Source organism: Gymnoscopelus microlampas, assembly GCF_963454915.1.
Source record: "Gymnoscopelus microlampas genome assembly, chromosome: 3".
Classification (NCBI taxonomy): domain Eukaryota; kingdom Metazoa; phylum Chordata; class Actinopteri; order Myctophiformes; family Myctophidae; genus Gymnoscopelus; species Gymnoscopelus microlampas.
This window is the reverse complement of record NC_139940.1, coordinates 18078680-18105983: the sequence shown is the minus strand read 5'-3', so window position 1 is coordinate 18105983 and position 27304 is coordinate 18078680. Positions and strand designations below refer to the sequence as shown.

Below are 27304 nucleotides of genomic sequence, written 5' to 3'. Positions count from 1 at the left end.
AGAATGTCTCAATTGCAATGTGCTCGGTAGTAATAGATGTGATAAGGTGTGTGTAAACTCTGACCACCTCTGTGTGTGTGTGTGTGTGTGTGTGTGTGTGTGTGTGTGTGTGTGTGTGTGTGTGTGTGTGTGTGTGTGTGCGCGTGCGTGCGTGCGTGCGTGCGTGCGTGCGTGTATGTGTGTGCCCAATATGCCTCGCCCTAACCCAAAGTTATATTGTTGTGGTATTAACTGTGCTTGTTATTCAGTTAGGGAATGTTTTGCATGGTTATTGTGATTAATGTTGTTTAATATCCATTACTTCATTTGTCCATTTGTTTTCATACTGTATGTGTGTAGTTTGGTGGGGGTGGCTGTGGTGAGTTGCTGGTGATGGCTGGCTGGCTGACATCCAAGACACTTCAGTGGGGAGCCATTACGGATGTACACCCATCTCTATCTGGGCTCAGTCTGAAACCATAGCCTTTTCAGCGTCACCACAGCGGGGGGGCTAACCATGCCATCATTCAGCCTAGGGAACAGCCTGTTCTCCCATCTGAGTGCACTGCTAGAGGCCCAGCCAGCCTCCCAGAGCGCTATGCCAGCCGGTGAGCTATAGGGACAATAACACCAGCCCAGGCAGCCATCCATCCAGAGTGCCATGCTGGTCAACGGGGGGTCCAGACGCCATAGTACAGCCAGGGTCGACTTCACCGACGAGTCGACGACCACTCTGCACCGGTGGTGTAAAGTGACTAAGCACATTTACTCAAGTACTGTACTTAAGTACAATTTTGAGGAACTTTTACTGTATTGGAGTATTTCCAATTGTCTATACTTTTACTTTTACTCTACATCTCAGAGGCAAATATTGTACTTTTACTCCATTACAATTATTTAGTTACTTGTTACTTTGCTGATATAAATGATTACATTATAAAACATACATTAACCACTTTAGCCCTATTTTATACCTGGGCTATTTGAAAATAGCCGATCTACAAGCTCACAACGGGTCGCGATGAGACGCGTTGTGAGCTTGTAGATCTGCTATTTTCAAACATTTTAGTACTTTTACTTGTTTTGGTACTTAAGTACATTTTGATGCCAAAACTCAAGTAACATTTTGAACACAGGCCTTTTACTTGTAACAGAGTATTTTTTTATAATGTGGTATTGCTACTTTTGCTTAAGTAAAACATGTGAGTACTTTTTCCACCACTGCTCAGCACTGGGAAGAACAGAACTCGATGGGGACCAATGGTAGCGGCTCTCAGATTGACAACACTGCTGCTAACAATGTGAACAGTAAGTATAGCTCCAGCCTCCAAAACATCTTGACCCCCCCAGAGCCAAGGATGGCGGTGTTATCCTCAACCGGGTCTGGAATTGGATGGTAATGTCAACGCCCCCTGTGATCCACCGTGTCAGCTCTGGATAAGGACAGTAAAGGCTTATATTACTCACATTGAGCTTCTCTATCATCAACAGCCTGCTGCACCACAGCTGGCAGGCACCCTAGGAGGCGGGAAGCAAAGTCAAACACCTCTTTAAGTACTCCAGCTGGTCCATGGCTCGGTGAGGACGGGCCCACTTTGGGGTCTCCAAGTACCCCAAAGTGGCAATTTCAGGCCCGGCCGGTTCTACTGGCGAAATTGCGGACAGGACGTGGAACTGTCCGTTCACATGTAACGCCCAGAAAGCTCCTACCCAGTGATTACATGATACATGCAGTACCAGGGCGAGGGTCCACCAGAAGCAGGCCTACTATGATCCCCCTCCCCCCGCACAGGAGAGGAGAGGAGAGGGGCCGTGGTGAGCTATAGCCTCGCCTAGCATTGGCCAGACTGATAACGCGGATTCACTCTCACGTTCCTCCCCTCGTATCAGTCTGGACTGATACGGTGGGGAGGAAACGTGAGAGTGAATCCACGTTATCAGTCTGGCCAATGCCAGGCCAGTGGTGAGCACCCCCACACACTTCTGTTGAAATTTTGTAGGAACCATTTTTCAATGCCAAAGCCAACCCTGACTGTCATGTGTGTGTTGTATGAAAAACAGGTTGTGTGTCCGTAAAACCTAGCAATGTGTTTTGTTTTTCGTGTCCTTTTTTTATTGTATATATTATTATTGTAATGTTTTGTCTTTTTTTTCTCCATCTGTTAATCTGTACTGTCTCTAAAATAAAATAAAAAAACTATTATAAAAAAAAGGAAAAAAAAGAAAAACAGGTTGGTGAAAACTACAAATGTTTGGTGTATTAAGAAGCTGCCATGATAATTCCTACCGACCTTTAAAACACACACACACACGCACACACACGCACGCGCACGCACACGCACACGCACACGCACACGCACATACACACACACACACACACACACACACACACACACATTGCTCTGGTCATGTGATCATTTCTAGTATTTTTCCAGTTAAAGTTCTCATGTGTAATGGAAAATTCGAAGCCTCGTTTTTGCTAATAAGTTGCCTTTCCTAACAGAAGCCTTTGTTAGTTCTCTCTTATCTTCTGTGCACGGCAGAGCATTCCAGTCTATTGAGGCTGTGCACAGTGCAGCCAAGGTCAAGCAAGATTATAACAATAAGCCGTATGGTATTATTTATGCTGGTGAAACCAAAGGCGGCCCCATCTGTATAAACAACGCAACTTTTAATTTGTGCATTCATCTTTATTGATGCATAAAGATGTCAATGTTCATGACAAATAGAGCCCAAGTGTGAAATAGAATTCTCGCTGCACATTTCACTTACTACACAAACACCATCCCTCATGTTTTGTGAGACTTAGTCAGCGGTGGAAAAAGTACTCATATTTTTTTAAGTACTCAATACTGCAATGCAGACTCTGTTACAAGTAAAAGTCGGAATGCAAAATTTACTTGAGCAAAAGTACAAAAGTATTGGTATCAAAATGTACTTAAAGTACCAAAAGTAGAAAGTACTCATTATGCAGAATGTCCCATTTCAGTTTTCAAATGTATGAAATGTCTAAGAATCTTTTGAAAATAGCCGATCTACAAGCTCACAATGTGTCACGATGCGAAATGTATATAGGGCTGAAGTGGTTAATGCTACAATCTAAGTTGATAATAACTAAAGTTTTCAAATAACTGTAGTGGAGTAAAAGTACAATATTTGCCTCTGAGATAGGCTATAGTGGACTAGAAGTAAAAGTACTGAAAATTGGAAATACAGTACTTAACTTGAGTACATATACTCAGTTACTTTCCACCACTGCTCATAGTCTAATTCCAAATGGACTGATTACTTAATTTAGTTCTACATTTGAAAATATTCTGCAACCTGAATCTGAAGCATGCTAACTTTGAAACGAGCATAGCATAGCATACATCGATCCAGCCAGGCTGTAAGTGAGTGAACACAATGCCCCACGCTCTTGAGCAGGGGTAGGCAAACTTTATTATCAAAAGAGACATTTTGGGCCCAAAACAATATTAAAAATCTGCCTGGAGCCGCTACAAGTGTTTGCTTTACTTATTTATTTGTGCTTTTTCTGGTCTTTCAATATACAGTATATATTTTTTTTTATTGTTTGCCAATATCTCAAAGCAGATCAACCAGTAAGCCAGCAGTGTTGGCGGTGAAAGCAAACAAACTCATTGGCTGCATGCTACACAAAAAAGGGAGTAATCTTCGGTCTTCAGGTCCTTGTAACCCTTTCTTATGACTTTAGACAGTAACCTTTCTTTTAACCTTAAGTTTAGACAGACTCTTGTGCCCAGCATGACATGGAGCTTCTGCCCTTGCTGCTGCTGCTTGCTGACTGCTTAATGACATAATGCAAAAGTCCTGTGTAATCCTATTTCACGTGAGAGCAGACCAAAACGAGACACAGAACGACTTTGATACTTCAAAATAAAAGCATTACAATAACTTGACTCAAACAATGAAATGATGTACATAAATGTGACTTGAATAACTTCTTAATTATGAACTTGGACTTTAGAGAAATAAAACAAATTATTATATAACTTATAAACGATGACAGCAGTTACACTTCCACTAATAACATGAAGAACATAAACGCACACACACACCACACAAACACACACACACACACACACACACACACACACACACACACACACACACACACACACACACACACACACACACACACACACACACACACACACACACACACACACACACACACACACACACACACACCATTAGTCAATCATCATTATGTTGATTGACTGGATGTGAGCAGTGCTTATTAGATATAAATAGAAGGCAGGTGAGAGATGCCAGGGTGGATCACTTCAGAATGGAATCTGTCCCCCCCTGCTGCAGGTAAATACAAACTGTTTGAATGATATGAAAATTACATCTTTTTAGCCTGACTATTTAACATTATTGTTTAAGAATTTGGTTTATAGCCTAAACTATAGCCTACAACTAAACTACAACTACTAAAACCAACTCAGTCAGTTGTTTTCAAACCTCTTCCATATCAAGGACTCTCCTATGACAGGGACCCTGTAAGGCTACAAGATGTGTGTTGTATTACAAACAATATTATTAACAAATCTTGTATGTGGGTCCCTGGCACATGTTTTCAGATGGGATCTGTGGCCAAATACAAATGACTTTGGGGGGGTCCTTGACATGTAAATGTTTGTGAACTACTACCTGTCTTTAGTAATTTCTGAAACCAGAACAGACTATAAGCACGGTAGTGAAGGCTTCCAAAATGTGACCCTGTAGGCCTACACCTGTGGTTCTCAAACTTTCATGTCAAGGACCCCCAAAATTAAATGTATTTGGCCCCATCTCAAATATTTGGTTCCAGGGACCCCCAGAAGCAAAGATTTGAGTTGTTATGTTTGCTTAAAAAAGAGGGGAAAAAAAAGATACATCTTTTTAGCCTGACTATTTTATATATATATATATATATATATATATATATATATATATATATATATATATATATATATATATATATATATATATATATATATATATATATATATATATATATATATATATATATATATATATATATATATATATACACAGAATATATATATATATATATATATATTCTGTGTATCTATCTCTCACACCGATTTTGTTAAAAAATGGCAGATCTACAAGCTCATAGCGTGGTATTCGGTGCTGGCCTGAGCTTGTATATCTGCTATTTTTGAACTGCCAAAATATAAAGGGTTAAAATTATTGTGATGCTATATTAACACCCCGTGGGGGTCCCGGGACCCCCACACTGAGAACCAATGGCCTACACAACTGAACTGTTTTGTCTTCTTTCCAGAATCTGAAGTTGACCAGAAGAAGACATCTTGAGGACATGCAGGTGGCTGGAGTGACGAGGAAGATGCAGATGGAAACGGATAATCCGCTGTGACGATCTAGGTTTCTATATCTATGGCTGTTGCTGCAGCGTGTGCAGTGAAGATGGCAGAAAGGTAGGAACTATGATGCTGTTGCTGCAGCGTGTGCAGTGAAGATGGCAGAAAGGTAGGAACTATGATGCTGTTGCTGCAGCGTGTGCAGTGAAGATGGCAGAAAGGTAGGAACAATGATGCTGATGCTGCAGCGTGTGCAGTGGAGATGGCTGGAAGGTAGGAACTTTTTAAAATTCTTTGCTGCTGCTGGTTAGGGTTAGGGAGGTCACTTGTGTTGCGCCATTCGCGTCATAAAATGTGCCATTCGCAAAAGAACAAAAAGAAAACAATGGCCTACACAACTGAACTGTTTTGTCTTTCTTTCCAGAATCGAAAGTTGACCAGAAGAAGACATCTTGAGGACATGCAGGTGGCTGGAGTGACAGAGGAAGACGCAGATGGAAACGAATGATCCGCTGTGACGATCTAGGTTTCTATATCTATGGCTGTTGCTGCAGCGTGTGCAGTGAAGATGGCAGAAAGGTAGGAACGATGATGGTGTTGCTGCAGTGTGTGTGTGCAGTGAAGATGGCAGAAAGGTAGGAACTATGATGCTGTTGCTGCAGCGTGTGCAGTGAAGATGGCTGGAAGGTAGGAACTTTTTCAAATTCTTTGCTGCTCTTGGTTAGGGTTAGGGAGGTCACTTGTGTTGCGTCATAAAATGTGCCATTCGCAAAAGAAATCCGCCAACGCAAAACAAAAAGAAAACAATGGCCTACACAACTGAACTGTTTTGTCTTCTTTCCAGAATCTGAAGTTGACCAGAAGAAGACATCTTGAGGACATGCAGGTGGCTGGAGTGACGAGGAAGATGCAGATGGAAACGGATAATCCGCTGTGACGATCTAGGTTTCTATATCTATGGCTGTTGCTGCAGCGTGTGCAGTGAAGATGGCTGGAAGGTAGGAACTATGACGCTGTTGCTGCAGCGTGTGCAGTGAAGATGGCAGAAAGGTAGGAACTATGATGCTGCAGCGTGTGCAGTGAAGATGGCAGAAAGGTAGGAACTATGATGCTGATGCTGCAGCGTGTGCAGTGAAGATGGCTGGAAGGTAGGAACTTTTTAAAATTCTTTGCTGCTGCTGGTTAGGGTTAGGGAGGTCACTTGTGTTGCGCCATTCGCGTCATAAAATGTGCCATTCGCAAAAGAACAAAAAGAATACAATGGCCTACACAACTGAACTGTTTTGTCTTTCTTTCCAGAATCGGAAGTTGACCAGAAGAAGACATCTTGAGGACATGCAGGTGGCTGGAGTGACAGAGGAAGACGCAGATGGAAACGGATGATCCGCTGTGACGATCTAGGTTTCTATATCTATGGCTGTTGCTGCAGCGTGTGCAGTGAAGATGGCAGAAAGGTAGGAACGATGATGCTGTTGCTGCAGTGTGTGTGTGCAGTGAAGATGGCAGAAAGGTAGGAACTATGATGCTGTTGCTGCAGCGTGTGCAGTGAAGATGGCTGGAAGGTAGGAACTTTTTCAAATTCTTTGCTGCTCTTGGTTAGGGTTAGGGAGGTCACTTGTGTTGCGTCATAAAATGTGCCATTCGCAAAAGAAATCCGCCAACGCAAAACAAAAAGAAAACAATGGCCTACACAACTGAACTGTTTTGTCTTTCTTTCCAGAATCTGAAGTTGACCAGAAGAAGACATCTTGAGGACATGCAGGTGGCTGGAGTGACAGAAGAAGACGCAGATGGAAACGGATGATCCGCTGTGACGATCTAGGTTTCTATATCTATGGCTGTTGCTGCAGCGTGTCCAGTGAAGATGGCAGAAAGGTAGGAACTATGATGCTGTTGCTGCAGCGTGTGCAGTGAAGATGGCTGGAAGGTAGGAACTTTTTTTAATTCTTTACTGCTGCTGGTTAGGGTGCTGCTGGTTAGAGTTAGGGAGGTCACTTGCGTTGCGCCATTCGCGTCATAAAATGCGTCATTCGCGTCATAAAAAAAACAAACGCAAAAAAACCAAAATAAGGCGCTGGTCTGGTTCTCCTGGTTTTACTAGGACAGGGTTCGATTCCCTGTGGCGCCCTGCTCATGGTTTGCGTTACATTTCCCTAGTTTATTAGCACTTGATTGGTTACATTGTTATGGGGGGCAGCAGTGTTAAAATGTGTCATAGGAGGGGGGAGGTACAGAATATATGATGCTATATTAACACCCCGTGGGGGTCCCGGGACCCCCACACTGAGAACCAATGGCCTACACAACTGAACTGTTTTGTCTTCTTTCCAGAATCTGAAGTTGACCAGAAGAAGACATCTTGAGGACATGCAGGTGGCTGGAGTGACGAGGAAGATGCAGATGGAAACGGATAATCCGCTGTGACGATCTAGGTTTCTATATCTATGGCTGTTGCTGCAGCGTGTGCAGTGAAGATGGCTGGAAGGTAGGAACTATGACGCTGTTGCTGCAGCGTGTGCAGTGAAGATGGCAGAAAGGTAGGAACTATGATGCTGCAGCGTGTGCAGTGAAGATGGCAGAAAGGTAGGAACTATGATGCTGATGCTGCAGCGTGTGCAGTGAAGATGGCTGGAAGGTAGGAACTTTTTAAAATTCTTTGCTGCTGCTGGTTAGGGTTAGGGAGGTCACTTGTGTTGCGCCATTCGCGTCATAAAATGTGCCATTCGCAAAAGAACAAAAAGAATACAATGGCCTACACAACTGAACTGTTTTGTCTTTCTTTCCAGAATCGGAAGTTGACCAGAAGAAGACATCTTGAGGACATGCAGGTGGCTGGAGTGACAGAGGAAGACGCAGATGGAAACGGATGATCCGCTGTGACGATCTAGGTTTCTATATCTATGGCTGTTGCTGCAGCGTGTGCAGTGAAGATGGCAGAAAGGTAGGAACGATGATGCTGTTGCTGCAGTGTGTGTGTGCAGTGAAGATGGCAGAAAGGTAGGAACTATGATGCTGTTGCTGCAGCGTGTGCAGTGAAGATGGCTGGAAGGTAGGAACTTTTTCTAATTCTTTGCTGCTCTTGGTTAGGGTTAGGGAGGTCACTTGTGTTGCGTCATAAAATGTGCCATTCGCAAAAGAAATCCGCCAACGCAAAACAAAAAGAAAACAATGGCCTACACAACTGAACTGTTTTGTCTTTCTTTCCAGAATCTGAAGTTGACCAGAAGAAGACATCTTGAGGACATGCAGGTGGCTGGAGTGACAGAAGAAGACGCAGATGGAAACGGATGATCCGCTGTGACGATCTAGGTTTCTATATCTATGGCTGTTGCTGCAGCGTGTCCAGTGAAGATGGCAGAAAGGTAGGAACTATGATGCTGTTGCTGCAGCGTGTGCAGTGAAGATGGCTGGAAGGTAGGAACTTTTTTTAATTCTTTACTGCTGCTGGTTAGGGTGCTGCTGGTTAGAGTTAGGGAGGTCACTTGCGTTGCGCCATTCGCGTCATAAAATGCGTCATTCGCGTCATAAAAAAAACAAACGCAAAAAACCCAAAATAAGGCGCTGGTCTGGTTCTCCTGGTTTTACTAGGACAGGGTTCGATTCCCTGTGGCGCCCTGCTCATGGTTTGCGTTACATTTCCCTAGTTTATTAGCACTTGATTGGTTACATTGTTATGGGGGGCAGCAGTGTTAAAATGTGTCATAGGAGGGGGGAGGTACAGGTTGAAATGAATATGCATTACTGCATGCATTTTATTTTTTTCTAATCAGTTCACCAATCCTCTCCCATCACCTGCAAGAAATGCACTGCACCTTCCATCACCATGCCCTTTAGATCGACCTGGGATTGTATAATTGTGTACTGGGCTGTCTGTAACCTGCAGCTTGGGCTTAAAGCTAACAACAGTCCATTAGACAATTGTAATGATTCATAAATATAGTTATTCATTTTAATGCAAGTATGCAATATGGTGTCAACATGGCAAACAAGCGCTGGTAGTCGGTACGCCTGGTTTCTACTGGGAACAGGGTTCGATTCCCTGCAGCGCTGTGCTTACTGTTTCACCTTTGTCCTGTTGTGTATGTTTACATTACATGTTAGCACTCAATTCATTGATTCATAATACCTGAATGCACTTTTTATGCAAAGCTGTTCATGTGAAAGATGGTTGCATACTGAGCAACACCAGAATATTCACCACATGCTGACTGCATGTTTTAATTTCAAAATAAAAGCATTACAATAACTTGACTCAAACAATGAAATGATGTACATAAATGTGACTTGAATAACTTCTTAATTATGAACTTGGACTTTAGAGAAATAAAACAAATTATTATATAACTTATAAACGATGACAGCAGTTACACTTCCACTAATAACATGAAGAACATAAACGCACACACACACCACACAAACACACACACACACACACACACACACACACACACACACACACACACACACACACACACACACACACACACACACACACACACACACACACACACACACACACACCATTAGTCAATCATCATTATGTTGATTGACTGGATGTGAGCAGTGCTTATTAGATATAAATAGAAGGCAGGTGAGAGATGCCAGGGTGGATCACTTCAGAATGGAACCTGTCCCCCCCTGCTGCAGGTAAATACAAACTGTTTGAATGATATGAAAATTACATCTTTTTAGCCTGACTATTTAACATTATTGTTTAAGAATTTGGTTTATAGCCTAAACTATAGCCTACAACTAAACTACAACTACTAAAACCAACTCAGTCAGTTGTTTTCAAACCTCTTCCATATCAAGGACTCTCCTATGACAGGGACCCTGTAAGGCTACAAGATGTGTGTTGTATTACAAACAATATTATTAACAAATCTTGTATGTGGGTCCCTGGCACATGTTTTCAGATGGGATCTGTGGCCAAATACAAATGACTTTGGGGGGGTCCTTGACATGTAAATGTTTGTGAACTACTACCTGTCTTTAGTAATTTCTGAAACCAGAACAGACTATAAGCACGGTAGTGAAGGCTTCCAAAATGTGACCCTGTAGGCCTACACCTGATTCATAATACCTGAATGCACTTTTTATGCAAAGCTGTTCATGTGAAAGATGGTTGCATACTGAGCAACACCAGAATATTCACCACATGCTGACTGCATGTTTTAATTTCATTGTGGTTCAAGCATAGGCATAGGATGTTGCTGTGCATTTGATCACTTGGATCTGGGTGTGCATGCTTTCTTTATTGTATATTTTTATTTATTTATCATGTACAATTATTTCATTTCATTTAGACCTATTTGTGTTTGCTATTAGCCTACATATAGACCAATTATTTGTTTACTAACATTGAGCCTGGACGCACAGGTGATTGTTTCACGCAATCAATTCCCAACCTGTTTCGGGGTGCACTGGTTTCAGCACACCCCAACCCCCTCTTGTGTGTGTTGGCTAGTGAGACGCGTCCTAACGAGACCTGATATAATGGGTTTCGTTGCGCGCATACTGGCTGCACGCAGCCAGTATGACGTCGTCTGTTAAGGGGTCTATAGTATGTGTGCAGTGTGCTTTTTGCAAACTGAAAAATGAAATGATGAGAAATGTGCATCAACAGAAAAGCCAAAGGCTTGTTTCAATTGAAGTAGCTATTGGCATGCAATACTCCCCCTTCTTAGAAACGCTCTAAACGTTCTAAAACATTTTGTTGTCAAGGACCCCCCGAATTGACTTCTATTTGGCAGTGGACCTCAATGTGAAAAGATGTAGTGTCAGGGCCCCCCATGAAAAAGATGTATATTTAAAACTTAAAAAGAATCTATGTATTTATTTTCACACAATATCAGGGTTAAGAATCAAACTCACAACCTTCTGTTTCTCAGGCAGGCTCTTTATCCAGTGGGCCACTGTGCCATGCCTAAATAAAGGCCAAATAAATAATGACAGAAAAGCCAAAGGCTTGTTTCCATTGGGGTTCATTAACATTGAAACATCTAGACAGGTAACAGCACAGCAAACCATAGACAAAGTAATATGCTGTAAAGTTCTTTTTTCTTTTCTTTTTTTAAAGTACTGTTGTTCGACAAAGAGGAATGAAGACCTTTCACAGCAAGGGAGCTGGTAGCACAATGGGTAAAGTCTAAAGGTTCTCTCAGTACAGAGGTTCCATGTTCAAATCCCAGTCATCACATACATCAGTGTTGTACTTTGAAATTTTCAAGGCCAAAATACAAAAGAGCAAGGGAAAACCACGAAGAGATTTTGGCATGGCGGAGAGATGGAGTAGTGGTCTAAAGGTTGGACTCTCAGCACAGAGGTTCCATGCTCAAATCCCAGTCGTCACATATTTCGGTGTTGTTTTTTCAAATTTTGACGTAACCATGGTAAATATACAGCTTGCATAATGTTAATAGCCTAATATAATAATATAGCCGATCATAATTATGTTTATGTTATACCCGTGTAGCCGACAGTAGCCTATAATATATTTATATTATCTATCTATCTATCTATCTATCTATATGTCCATCTGTCTAACATTGATGTAGCCATAGTAATGTTATAACCATGTAGCCTACGGTATAATAAAATTATATTTAATTATATATATATATATATATATATATATATATATATATATATATATATATATATATATATATATATATATATACACACACAAACACACACTTTTATTTTTAAGTCCTAAATCTACTTCCGCTTCTGGTCTAGTCTTTACAGTATCTTTGAAATTAAGATCGAGAAATGAAAGAATGAAAAAGCAAAACCCTGTTTTCTTACGTTTCATTTTTTATTTTTTATTGAAGAATGAAAAATGAAAGACGGGAGCGAAACGAACGTAACTTGTGTTAAAATGAAGAATGAAAAATGAAACACGGGAGCGAACGGGAGCGAAAGAACCGACACGACCCTAAATGAAAAATGAAAAATGAAAAACGAGCGCAACGGGCGGTTTTCTGTTTGTGGTTTTCAAAAGAAAATCCAACTGCCAGAACGTACACGGACCCCTAGGCTACCCCTGCTCTTGAGCAACTATGGAGCCTGACTGACAGTCAGTTTTCATGTTGATTCAGTTCCTTAAATCAGATAAATGTATCGTATCGTATGACAAGCAAACAGGAGGTGAGTGTCTGACTCTGTAGAAAATTGAGACAGGGCAAAAATATTTGCCAATTTTCTGTTGAATAAGATAAGAATAAAGGCTTATGATGATGCAAATTAAGTGCTGCATACAATGAGCATCGTTTCTGCATCATGTCGCTCATATCACGCGTTGAAAGCGCAACACAAACAAGACGCCATATGACTGCTTTGAGTTTCACTTTTAATGTGTTCAGCATCAGGTCATTGACCTCAGCGACAATGTGAGACAAAAGTAAGTGCGCAACGCACCATGTTCACCACTCTTGCCAGATTCTGCGAGAGAAATAAGCAACCAGGTCTAGGAAAACAAACAAGTCCAAAAGAAGCAAGTGCACTAGGCCATTATGAGCACTTAAACCTATATTACTGTAGGCCTATACATTGAAAATAGCCGATATCGTGACGCATTGTGAGCTGGTAGATCTACTATTTTCAAAAAATCTTGAAATAAAATGGGGAATATTTGGAAGATTTTTGAAACATTCTAACAACGCACATCTGATATAGGGCACCCTGGCACAAAACATTTTCAGATGGGGGTTAGGAACAAATTCATAATAATAATAATTTTGGCGGTCCATGACATGAAAATATTTGAGAACCACTGTTAAAATAAAAATAAAAATAAAAAAAACTGTGAAACAAGCCCAAATAAGCAACTATACTTTGTTAACAAGCCCAAAAAACTGCAACCCGCACAAGTGCGCAACTACCAATATTTACAAGCAACTTCACCGAAAAATAACCCCGACGTCGCTTATAATAAGCGGACATGGCAACACTAATGTTCACCTGCATAAACATTCACATCATGAGGGTTCTGCAAACAGAGAGAGAGCCCCGCCCCCCGCTGGCTGTGAATAAATACTGTCATACTTTCACTTCATACCAGTTTAAACAAGCAAGATCAACACTGTACAATCTTTGTTCTTGGATATTACAGTCATGAAAGAGGTCGTGGGGATCTTGACGCTTCTTGCACTGTTCCACGCCAGTTGTGGTAAATATGGTGAACACACACAGCACACACATGTGATCATGTTGGATGTCTATGCTGGTCCTATTCCAGAGTCCGTTACTTTACTGTGCATTTTGTTTACTCTGTATTTTCGCTCTGTCTTGGAATGTGTGTGTGTGTGTGTGTGTGTGTGTGTGTGTGTGTGTGTGTGTGTGTGTGTGTGTGTGTGTGTGTGTGTGTGTGTGTGTGTGTGTGTGTGTGTGTGTGTGTACTCTGCCTACACAGGCAGACAGCAGGATAGGTGGGCACTAGGGACAAGGGACATCTGGGCACCTCGATGTAAAATTGGCTATTTTGTCCAAAATAAAATAAAATACAATATTTTAAAAATGCTCCTAAGTAATGTAAAGTATACATGATGTGAACATGCATGGTACATCATTATCAGACTTAATTTTATCCTTCAACTTCTTGTTTATGATGACCCAAAATGACTGGATATACAGGTTTTCGAATGTTTAAGCATGTTCTATCATGTATACTTAACTGAAAACATTATCCAAATGTATCCTGTTACCCTGTTACCGTGTGTGTGTGTGTGTGTGTGTGTGTGTGTGTGTGTGTGTGTGTGTGTGTGTGTGTGTGTGTGTGTGTGTGTGTGTGTGTGTGTGTGTGTGTGTGTGTGTGTGTGTGTGTGTGTGTGTGTGTGTGTGTGCGGGCGGGCGTGCGCACACTCTGCCTATACTTACAGTATATGCCATATATGGTGGTCAGTTTGTGCCAGCCTGTCATCCTACCTGCCACATACTGTTTGCCTGTCTGTTGTATTCTAGGGCATGTCATGTGGTTCTCAAAGTTGGGTCCAGGGATCCCCAGGGGTCCACGTGGGAGTTCCTGGGGGTCCCCAGCAAAATGAGGAACAGTTTAATTTCAATGTTATTCCACTGGGTAGAAGTTAGCCCTCTGAGAGACTGTATATGACCTATTCAGATCATAGGTTTGACTAGTTCCATGGTAGAGAAAAACAGGTGTTTGAGAACCATGATTTAGGGAAACATGTAAAATGTTCGTCATCAAGGTGGATTTCCCCTTATTACTGAGAACTGTAAGCAGGAAGTGTGTGTTTGTGAGGGGAATTTAGCTTTAAGACTAACTCTATTTAATCATGTACTGTATACCAGGGGTGGGCAACCACCTGTTCTACCAGGTGATCAGACTGGGCAATGGACTTGATTAGAAAAAAACCCAAACATTATTAACCACTGCTGTTTGATGAACATAAAACATTTCTACCCGTATCTGAATTTCTTTGACCTTTATATTAGATTGTTGAGTGACTCATTCTTTGTTTGGTTTTATTATTAACCACCTAAGCTTACTCTTGTACTTCAGCATAGGACAAATAGAAGAAATACCAGTTCACTTAGGCTCATTTTAAGCTTGTAAGTGGTTAAAGGTAGGGTAAGTGATTTACTTTGGTTAAAATAATTGTTAAATAGCTCTATATTCTGATAGTACTCATTGCTTTAGAGCAGTGGTAACCAACCTTTTCAAGCCCAAGAGCACATTTTGTTTCCAATTGTAAGCCATGATCTACCACTAAAATATGTTTAAAAAAAACGCTTGTCACGATTGCAATTTCTGACAGGCTCAATGCATTTGCATACATCCACATAAACACTAGTAGTTTTAATAAGAATAAAGATGATGGTTATATAATCAATGCCTAAATATTAAGAAAAATATTAGAAATATAAATATTAGGACAAAAATACAAATAAACGTATTTGTTGAGTTATTTTTAAATAAAACAAATCGCAAAGGACATGAAATAAATTGCTTTTACAGATGTCTTCTCTTCAATGCACAATACTTAGTTTCTCAGTTCTCAATTTCTCGGAATTTTCACATTTACACATATTCTGTTCAAATGACAAAAATGCATCCATGACCATATATTTGCACAGATATGGTGACGGATACAATACTCTCAGGATCAGCCCACCTTTAATGAGACTTCTGTGACTGCACATTATCTGCAAGCCATTTGAAATCTGGTTGATACTTAGTGAATGCCAGTCTGAGGCAGTCATTAAGATGTGAGTCAGTCATACAAGTTCTAAACTTGGATTTTATTATTTTCAAGTAGGCATGCAGCTTAAGTGCACAAGACACAATCAGGGGATACTCCACAAGTGACCAAAGGTCCAGGTTTCTAGCTCTGCCCTCCAGTTGGTAGTCAGTTAGTAGTTCAAAAATCTCCATTTCAACACCTGTAGTTAATGCAAACACATCCTGCATTTTAACTGACAGCTGTTCAATGTCAATACTGAGGAAAGGGTTTGATACAAAAGCAGCTACTTAACTCATGCCTTGTACCTCAACAAATCTACGGCCAAATTCTGATTTCAGTTTGTTCAATTGGGCACAGAATTGTACGGGATGAAAAGCAGTTGTCTGTGAGGTTTTGTGACACCTCAAGATTTGGGAAGTGTGTCAGCCTTGCACGTTTTATCTGAGAGCTCCACCAATCGAGCATCCTTTTGAATGCGTTGACTGCACTGATCGAAGTTTGCGGGCCTTGGGTAGACAACCCGGCCTGGCGGAGATCTGTGCTCTGAGGAGGACCATTCTAGTTAAGGCAGTCCATCAATCTTTAGTTACTAGTTACTTTGCAGATATCAATTTAAATGTATTATATTATAAATCATACATTAACCACTTTAGCCCTATTTTATAACTATCTGAAATAAATAGCTGATCTACAAGCTCTCAACATGCATCACAATGCGTTGTGAGCTTGTAGATCTGCTATTTTCAAACATAATTGTACTTTTACTTTTGGTACTTTAAGTATATTTTGATGCCAATACTTTTGTACTTTTACAAAAGTAACATTTTGAACACAGGCCTAAAACAGTATTTCTACATTGTGGTATTGCTACTTTTACTTAAGTAAAATATCTGAGAGAAGGCCTACTTCTTCCGTCACTGCTAGTGCTGAAATGCAATCTGCTGCGATGGCACTTTGTAACGTTGTAGAACACTGTTTGAAGATTTAAATCCAGCGTTCTCCACCACTGAAAAGGCTTGCATGTCACGAGACTGCGCTCGTCATTTCTTGAGCGCGACCCGCGAGCTGAATTATGTGTGCGCGGAATGTACAGGAAAACAACAACGCATGGCTTCCCTTGGACCAGCGTTGCCAGATTTTGTGAGAGAAACAAGCAACCAGGTCTATGAAAAGAAGTCCAAAATAAGTGACTAGGGCAGTTCAGTCCAAAATCCAAATTTATTGTCGAATGTTGTTTTAGAGCAGTGGTTCACAAACATTTTCATGTCAAGGACGAATATATTGGGGGTCCTTGAAGAACCCCCAATATATTCAAGCGACTTTACAGAAAAACAAGCCCAAAGTAGCTTATAATAAGCAGACTTGGCAACACTGCCTTGGACGCACTAGTCTAGTCTAAACTACACAAATTCTGTGAATTGTCGATGGCTGCCCGTCTGCCACCGGGCCCACCCCGCGATCGACTTAGAAGGCTTTGATGATCTACCAGTAGATCGTAATCGACTGGTTGGTTACCCCTGCTTTAGAGTGTTTGATCAGTAAAAGGAGTCTCCCATGTCTCTCCAGCTCTTTATTAAACAGAAAATGCATTTTCAATGCTCTCTCCTGATTGGCTTACATTTTGTCACCTACCTGAAAATGTACTATATTCTGTTTACTAAAGAGCTGGAGAGATCCCTGTGACCGAACAAACGCTCTGTAGCAATGATTACTATCAGGATATAGTACTTTAACCTTTTTAACAAACAAAAACAAAATTACCCAAAAATATCACTTAACCCTACCTTTAAATTATGCCCCTCCCCTCCCCCCTCCATTGTCGATTATTTAGATTAATTCTAAGCGTTGCTCCAGGACGCTCAAACTTTGAAGGTCAGCCCTATTTATGCGTGTATTATTCTAATTAGCAGTCTATAATAAGTCATAAAAGCAATGGTGGTTTTCACTGTCTGGCACTGGGAGGACACGCCAGCTTTGGAAATCGGCTAAGTGATCATATTATGCCTGAAAAGGTTGCCAACCCTTGCTATATACTACACACACTCGTACAGTATATATGATTAAATTGATTCTCTCTCTCTCTCTCTCTCTCTCTCTCTCTCTCAACCAAGTGCATTCATTCTGTGTTTATGTTTGTGTACTGGCCAATAGGGAACCACAGTGTTGTGGTCAGTGGTGCTTACACTGCTTGGCAATGGGTGTTTTGGCAGCGCTCCAGTTTCTATCATGAAACAAAGCACAGTGGAAGAGGAAGTGGCTGGTTGCTGTCTGAGTAAACAACCCGCTTGAACTTACACTTAATCACAAGAACGCTGTAGTTTTAATGTGCTTGGGGCGTTGACACTTGAAGGCACAATGCAGTGAACCAAATATAAACAAAATGGGTCACGAAAATAAAAATAGAAAGTGAAAACATGTTTTTAATTCTCTGGGTGATTGACTCAGTTCTTCATAGAAGGATTAACATTGTTTTGTGGAGGGGTTTTTCCATGTACAAATCATCAATCCATGATGTACAAATCATCCATCATAAGAATGTATGTGAATATAACATTATAATGTATTTGTTCAACACAATCCTGAATTGTGCCTTTAAAACAAGTCAATGATTTTCCCTTGACCCCATATGCACTGCCAGTCAGTGCTGATCCATGCTGCAATCAATAACCAAAATAAATAATGAACTTGTGCAAACTGTTTCACACTTTTGATGTGTATTTTAATCAAATGGCATTTCACTTCTGGAGTCATTTTCATGACTACTCTGACCTGTGTGTGTACCCCAGACCATTTTTAAGTTGCTTGATTCAATATTTTGATTTGTTTGATCACACACGCCCCCTCCTATATAATCCCATTCAACTTCAAACTCCACGTTAGACAAATTGAAAACGCACGTCCCTGGTTCTGGTGACTGATATTGTTCTTCTAATGAATGGGGAGACCTTCATTTTTTTTACATTTAACATTACATTACAAAAAATATGAATATATTGAAATAACTAATACAAAAAATGAAGGTCTCCCCATTCAGTATAGGACAATCAGTAACCAGAACCAGGGACGTGTTTTGAAGTTGAATTGGCTTTTATTTGATATTCTGAGCAAATGAAAATCAAATAACTAAATATTGAATCAAGCAACTTGAAAACTGCCTATAGTGCACAGTCAGTCACTGCACACAAAGTATGGAACCACTGGTTAAAATACCAGTTAGTTAGTTAGTTGTTAGTATGGTTGAAAATAACTCCAGAAGTGTTGAACTGAGTTTAATTCCCCCTTAACTCATTAAGACCTGGAACGCATCTGTGTCACTTTTTGATTTGAGCTAAAAAGCATTATTTTACACTTTGGCTATTCAAAAATAGCAGATATACAAGCTCATAGCGCGGCACCGAGTGCCGCGCTATGAGCTTGTAGATCTGCTATTTTTGAGAAATCATGAAAATGTGTGCAAATTTTGGAATATATATTGTAACATTTTTAACTCAAATCTTTGCTTCTGGGTGGTCCCTGGAACAAAATATTTTGAGATAGGGGTCGGCGGCCAAATACATATAATTTTTGGGGGTCCTTGACATGAAAAAAGTTTGAGCACCACTGATATAGAAACATACGTTTTTTTCAGAATACTGTTGGGAATTAGAAGACATTTGTAGAATCGGCTTCAGGTGTTATCTGATTTTGCGTTCACACAAGCAGCGACAAAGCAACAGGCTACCAATGACATGAAGCTACAAAACACCCAAAAACGGACACTTGCATGACGGGTGTGACACGCTACAAAAAAATGTATAGAGCTGGCATCAACGTTTTTCAGCGCTCCAATGACGCAGAGAAGCATCAATCATGCTGCAAAGCATTTCCCTGATGTGTAACACTATCCTCTTCATTTACGCAGTGTGTGGCTTGAGCAACACACTGCAACGATGACTCTGCAGCAATGGAGCAGGCCACGTACACTTGGTCGTTTTGTAGCTTGTGTAGCTCTTGTATACTGCACTGCTGCAATGACACCTGAATTTCCCCCAGGATCAATAAGCATCTATCTATCTGTTTAAGCCATCTAGACTGAGGAACAGTTTAATTTCAATGTTATTCCACGGGGTAGAAGTTAGCCCTGCGAGAGACTGTATGTGTTTGACTATTTCCATGGTTATGTGTCTCCACCCACGGTAGAGAGTTGTAGAACTACTACAAATTACTAGGGCGTCCTTAGAGAAGAGATTGTTTAATCTTAATGTTGTTTTTCCTCCTCTTGGTTAAATAAAGGTCAATACAAATAAATGAATAGCATACCGAGTATGGCTGTGTAGACCCAGGTGATTATGGTATATAATATTATTGTATGCTACGGTGCCATTCCTGCCGTTGTAGAACTGCTGCCCTGCCCACAACCCCCTGTCCCTAAGGGACCACAGTGGAAAATGTATTGTGTTATCTTGAATTTTTATTTTGTTTATGTATGGGCGCTGTTTTAGCTTTCTCAGCACAGCCCTATGTTTTTTAAGATGAAATTGTCAAATAAAATCAATCAATCAATCTACAGTACCCCACTCCTTTTCCTTCACTCGCATTTCTTTGCCTTTGTACCTGTTATGGTAGCAACGCTTCTCCCTTACACAATCTGTTTTTAAATGTATTTTTCTGAGAACTGCAGCTATGAGCCTTGAACTCATTTGCAGGGCTGTTATACAATATCGGTAATATAGGCATTCATTGGAACTTATTCCATGGTTGTCCCACTGGATAAGATTACCAGCTAAATACTTAACCCATTAAGAACGCATCTGTGTGTCATTTTTAGATTTCTTTGGCTATTCAAAAATAGCAGATATACAAGCTCATAGTGCGGCACCGAGTGCCGCGCTATGAGCTTGTAGATCTGCTATTTTTGAAAGATCGTGAAAATTCGTGACAAAATCTTGGATTATATATATTTTTTAAGCGAACATTTGTAAAATATTTAGTTCCAGGAACCCCCAGAAGCAAAGATTTGAGTTACAAATGTCCGCCAAAAAAAACAAAATAAAAACAAATGTTTGCACAACTTTAAATGATTTTTCAAAAATAGCAGATCTACAAGCTCATAGCGCGGCACTCGGTGTCGCTCGATGAGCTTGTATATCTGCTATTTTTGGATAGCCCAACGAAATCTAAAAATGACACACAGATGCGTTCCCGGGCGGTCTTAAAGAGTTAACATGCAAACCTGAATATCTCTGTCTGTCTTTGTCCCCTCTCTCTATCGCTGTCTCTCTGTCCACTAGCCACCCTGTCCATCAAGGGGCCCACCCAGCCGGTCCTGCGCTATGAGAGGGTGGTCCTGGACTGTCTGGTCTCTGGTCCTGAACTCAACCTGAGCCAGGTCCACTTTGAATTCCGCAAGACGGTGAGTGTGCTAAACACAAGGCTACAGGGTCAGATGAAGTCAACGGACCCCCATTTAATGACATTTATGTCTCTGGGACCCCAATTTATATCGTAAAATCTATGTTAATTTAACTCTGAGAGTGTACAAATGGAACCAAATGGACCCGGTAGGTTTCATTTTGGTTCCATTTGTGCACTCTCAGAGTTACAGACCCATATAAAGGGTCCATGGGCATCCAACTCGACCATCGACCGTCTCAATGGCGTAACCCATTCTATCCGGGAATGCATACGGTGTAATTTTACATTCTTTTGCTATACCCATTATTTTATACTTTGAGCTATTCAAAAATAGCAGATCTACAAGCTCACTCAGTGCCGTGCTACGAGCTTGTAGATCTGCTAATTGTTTTGAATAATCGTGAAAATGTGTACAAATCTTTGAATATATATGTTTTTTATGTATTTTTAACTCAAATCTTTGCTTCTTGGGATTCTTCAAATGTCCTCTAAATCCTAACTAGTTTAGTAGTACTCTAAACAGTACTCAGTGGAGCCAGAGCACCAGTGGTCAAAGGAGGTGAGGCTGAACTCTGTAAATTAAGGCTCTGGTGGCCGCTCTTTGTCTCTCCTCTCTCTGAGTTCTCTTGTTAGCTTGCCTCGGGTCTCTCTTCCACTGTCCTTTTTTCATGTCAAGGACCCCCAAAATGATATGTATTTGTCTGCGGACCCCCCCCCCCATCTCAAAACAATTTGTTCCAGGGACCCCCAGAAGCAAAGATTTGAGTTAGAAATGTATATATATATTCAAATATTTTCACGCATTTTCACGATTTCTTAAAAAAAAATAGCAGATCTACAAGCTTGTATATCTGCTATTTTTGAACAGCCAAAGGAATATAAAATGACAGAGATGCGTTCCTGGATTGAATGGGTAAAGGCGCCAAAACACACGCTCCTCTGCCCGATTAACAGCACTCCCTGATCTAATGTTGAAATCACTAACAAATGTGACTCACATTCAGTCAAACTGCTATGACAGCACGTCATTTATTCTTAAGAAACATTAGTATTCATAATTGCATTCATAGTCATACTTCCACTGTATACGCTTAACATTGAACAAGACTTCTATTTATAGTAAACTGTTTTCTCTTCAGCAACATTTTCAAGACAGTAGACTGGTCTACAAGTAAGCGCTAGTGATAAGGAGAACAGGCTCCACATTGTCTGACTCTGTCTCTCATTACTGACTGCAAAACACTGCTGCTTGTCAAGGCATTCTGACACCCTGTCAAACCAACGGGCGAAACACGGTCAGAATTTTGTCCCAACTTTTCACTCTATAGTACGATTTGAGAGTGAGAATCATATGTTGTGCTTGTTGGCCATCTAACCTCGTTCTGGTGTCTGAAACTATTTGCTGTTCAATTCTTCATTCTCTTAGTATTTTGGTTCAGGATGGAGTCAAAGAAGTACTGTGATCATGTTGTTGGTACCTGGAATGGGATTAACGTGTTTTACAGTAACCGCTTAAGTGCTATTTTATAATTCATTATACGATGGTGCAAAAATAAATGTTAGATTGTAGTTTTTTTATTGTTGAAAATTTTACCATGGCCTGGGCCGTGGCGGTCCGGGCGGTCCGGGCTGGCAGTGTGCCGCGGGTTTGACTCCCGTTCCCGGCGGCCTTTGCTGCGTGTCCCCCCCGTCTCTCTCCCCGTTTCCTGTCGGCCTACTTTCCCTATCTCTCTCTGGAATGAAGGCGTAAAAATAATAATAATATATATATATATATATATTTTTAGCATAATGACATGCCCATGTGGTTCACTTCTATCTAGCTTTGTTGACATAATTCTGTTATTCTGTTACTACTCTCTTGTTGAGCACATTTATATAGACTTTTCATCTGCATGTTGATCAAGACACGGTAAGCAATGATTATCAGATTAGTGCTACTTAGAAAGCCCAAAGAGACGTGTCAACCAGGCCATCCTTGGAAAGTAATCACCTTTTATTGACATGTGTCTGCATACCTATCTGCCCCCTCTCTCCCTCTCTCTCCCTCTCCCTCTCTCTCTCTCTCTCTCCCTCCACCTCCAGTCCCTATGGATTCAGTTGCCGGATGAAGATAACTGGTACATGGGTCGATGCTGGTGGCCCTGGAGAGCCCTGTTCTCCCACCGCGAGGAAGGCCGGCTGTTCGTGGAAGGACCCATCACGGAGCACCACGGCGGGTCCTACCGCTGTGTGTCTGATGCCGGCAACGCCTCGGAGGTCCTGAACATCACAGTGCATTGTGAGTGTGCCAGTGCCGACGCAGAGTGAGAGAGGGAAAGTGTGTGTAGAAAGTAGTTTGGCGAAGTTCTGCAGAACAGCGATTTCAAGAGAGATGAACATTTTCGAGGTTACGAAGTTTGATCGCTGTCTGTCTCTCCTCACTCCAAACCAAGGTAGTGCCTATAACTGTGAAATGCACAGTGGTGTAAAGTAGCTATACATTTACTCAAGTACTGTACTTAAGTGCAATTTTGAGGGATTTTTACTTTACTTGAGTATTTCCAGTTTTCAGTACTTTTACTTCTACTCCACGTCTCAGAGGCAGATATTGTACTTTTACTCCACTACAATTATTTGAAAACTTTAGTTACGAGATACTTTTCAGATATAAATTATGATATTATGAAACATACATTAACCGCTTTAGCCCTATTTAATACATAGGCTATTTGAAAATAGCCGATCTACAAGCTCACAACGCGTCGCATCGCGAGGCGTTGTGAGCTTGTAGATCTGCTATTTTCAAACATTTTAGTACCTTTACTTTTGGTACTTTAATTACATTTTGATACCAATACTTTTGTACTTTTACTCAAGTAAATTTTGAATTCCGGACTTTTACTTGTAACAGAGTACTTCTTATTGCAGTATTGATACTTTTACTTAAAGGAGGAGTTCACCCAAAAAATGACTTATTTTCTATCAATTGCACACCCTATGAAGCCTTGAATCCATGGATTCTTTTTTGTTTTTGTCGCATTCCTAAGCTAATAATTTGATTCCTGTCTCCTACCGGCTAATGTATCCGGTAGGAGACACAAAGTAGATTATTTGTGTCTCCTACCGGAAATACACACGGTCATCAAATTATTGTCTTAGGAATGCCACAAAAACAAAAATAAATCCATGAAATCAAGGCTTCATGGGGTGTGTAATTGATAGAAAATAAGTCATGTTTTTGGGTGAACTCCTCCTTTAAGTAAAACATTTGAGTACTTTTTCCACCACTGGTGTAGAAAGTTGTTCGTCGAAGTTCTGCAGAACAGCGATTTCAAGAGAGACAAAGAGAAAGTTTGATCGCTGTCTGTCTCTCCTGTCTGTCGGATATACTCACTCCAAACCACGGCAGTGCCTATAAGAAATGCACAAACGAGGATCACAGTGCAGCCGGCATTTTATCCTCTGAAAAGGGAAGAAGTCGGTGGCATGACGATGCGTAATACTATACCCTTTCCAACTAGGAAGGAAACATAAAACCACCTGAAAGAACATGGAGGGAAAAACAAACAAGCTGACAGCATAGACAAGTCTGACACTCTGAGATCTTTCCCTCGCCCATGCAGACAGCGGGAGGGAATGTCAATCAGTCAGACATGGTAGACATTGCTTTTCTTCCACAGCGAGGGATGGAAAAAAACACATAAATAGTTAAATAGTTAAAACTTTGTTTTAGTGAGTACGATTTTATTTTGACCAATCTGTATGGTAGAGCATTGGTTCTCAAAGTGGGGTCCTTGAGGGAGTTCCAGGGGGTCCTCAGCTAAATGATGGATAGGAACCAAATGGACCCTTATGGGCCTGTAAGTCTGAGAGTGTACAAATGGAACCAAATGAACCCGTTATCCCCGGTCCATTTGGTTCCATTTGTACACTCTCAGAGTTAACATTGATTTTACAATATAATATAATATATATTGGGGTCCCAGAGATAGAAATGCCATTAAATGGGGGTCCGTACCCTAATGCATGTCAAACTGGGGGTCCTTGAAATTAAAATGGTTAAGAATCACTGCTAGAGCCGTAAAAATCTTCTCTTATGGGGGGTCCCTGCCTGGCGTATCTTTTCAAATGGGGGTCCACGGGCTAATAAGTGTCAAGTTGGGGGTCCTTGACATGATAAAGTTTGAGAACCACTGTGGTAGAGTATGATTGCGTAATGTACAGTAACTTACACTTATTGGGGCGGTGGTAATAATAATAATAATAATAATGCATTTTATTTATAAAGCACTTTAATTGGTAATTGGTCTGCTCTTCTTTTGAGACGTTTATATCCAGTGGTCTGGTTTGTCCACAACCTACAGGTTGACAAGTAGTACTACCTGAAGCACCTGGCTGTGAATCTGGGGTAGGACGTGCAAGTTACATAGTGTAACTTTAATATTGGTCGAGATACTGCATTACACTACACAACGTGTGCGTGTGTGTGTGATAAACCGAACGCAGTCAAGAATGTTATGATCGATTGAGTTATTATGAAAGCACAATCCAAAGTAGACAATCTACAAGCTCATGTTGTGAGCTTATAGATCGGCCATTTTCGATGCGTGACACCAGCCAGTGTGACACCAGCACACGACTAAGTACAAATCAGCCCCTTAGTGCTTGCTTTTAAAACCACAGGCACGGACACGGTTGGTGTCATACAGCCTGATTATGCCTATCCTCTCAGCAGTCCTCCAATCGACTCTAATTCCGTTTGATAAGCTCCTCTGCCTCGTGTGGCTGATCAATAACAGCCAATGATCAGGATGGACAACAGGCGGGAGTCGGCGAGAGAGTGTGAGAGAGAGAGGAGAGAGAGGGAGAGAAAGAGAGCGAGAGAGAGCGAGTCACAAGCCCAGATGAGCGCCGTGGCCGCGGCCGTCTATCGAAAATGAGCCATTATTCACAACACTGCACCTCTAAAGACTGTGAGAAGATGATGGCTATTATCACTGCTATCGATCACTGCTGGGTTTGAGTTTGAACCATTGTGCGAGCGGGCAGTGGTGGAAAAAAGTACTCAAATGTTTTACTCAAGTAAAAGTATCAATACTGCAATGTAGAATCACTCTGTTACAAGAAAATGTCCGGAATTAAAAATATACTTGAGTAAAAGTACAAAAGTATTGGTATCAAAATGTGCTTAAAGTACCAAAAGTAAAAGTACTAAAATGTTTAAAAATAGCAGATCTACAAGCTCACAATGCGTGGCATCGCGACACGTTGTGAGCTTGTAGATTGGCTTTTTTCAAATAGCCTAGGTATAAAATAGGGCTTAAAGTGGTTAACGTATGTTTTATAATGTCATCATTTATATCTGTAACTAGTACCTAAAGTTTTCAAATAATTGTAGTGGAGTAAAAGAACAACATTTGCCTCTGAGACGTAGTGGAGTAGAAGGAAAAGTATAGACAATTGGAAATACTCCAGTAAGTAAAGTAAAAGCACCTCAAAATTGTACTGAAGTAACAGTACTTGAGTAAATGTTCTTAGTTACTTTACACCACTGCGTGCGGGCGAGTGGGATGGGGATGGGGGGTGGGGGGTGTTAGATACTCAAACGCGCTTTACAGACCGCCTGGTGTTTACCCGCTAACATCACCTCAATCATCACATGTACACGCACGTTCCCCGTCTTCTCAGGAAAGCACAGCGTTCCAGTGTACTGGTACACTCAGTCCTCTGTTCTATCTGTGTGCCTGGTAATGACTCATCTTCTTCTCCATCAGTGCCTGGTAATGACTCATCTTCTTCTCTCTCTTCTCTCTCTCTCTCTCTCTCTCTCCATCCCCGTCGTTTCTTCTAAGACATGGAAAACCTCATCATGCACGGCCAGCCCGGCCTGAGGGGCTACCTGGGCTCCGTGGTGGACCTGAAGGTGCCTGTAGGGGGCAGTGTGGAGCTGGAGTGCAGCAGCAGGTCATCGGTGGAGCCCGAGTACCAGTGGTCAAAGGAGGTGAGGCTTGAACTCTGTTAAATTAAGGCTCTGGAGGCTCTGTCTCTCTCTCTCTCTCTCTCTGTCTCTCTGTCTCTCCTCTATCCTCTCCTCTCTCTGAGTTCTTCTTGTTAGCTTGCCTCGGGGTCTCTCTTCCACCAAGGGCGTATCGTCATAGAGGCCAATGGGGCCATGGCCCGGTCTGGAAAACTCTGCTCCCCCAGGGGAAAAAAAAAAAATCAACATAACAACATTAGCACCCCATCACCCACTCTGTTGTAGCCAACCACAGAAATTCGCCTTTGTTTTCAAATCGGGCTTATTTGCATTCGGCCGGATTGTTAATGGGTGGCCATTAAAAACCGGTTTCCCCGTCAAACCATCGTTGCGCGAGCGCGAGCCCCCCCCCC

General features: G+C 41.3%; 1 protein-coding gene across 1 annotated transcript in view; it reads left to right on the top strand.

Annotated features, from left to right (window-relative positions):
• The first annotated feature begins 13350 nt into the window (after positions 1-13350).
• The window catches only part of LOC311041461 (uncharacterized protein), a 31838-nt gene continuing 17884 nt past the window's right edge, over positions 13351-27304 (top strand). The window contains exons 1-4 of the mRNA XM_084051842.1: positions 13351-13506; positions 20809-20930; positions 23018-23213; positions 26767-26915. Coding sequence (XP_083907968.1) covers positions 13452-13506; positions 20809-20930; positions 23018-23213; positions 26767-26915 — 522 coding nt within the window. The 5' untranslated portion in view covers positions 13351-13451. The remainder of the gene's footprint in view (positions 13507-20808; positions 20931-23017; positions 23214-26766; positions 26916-27304) is intronic.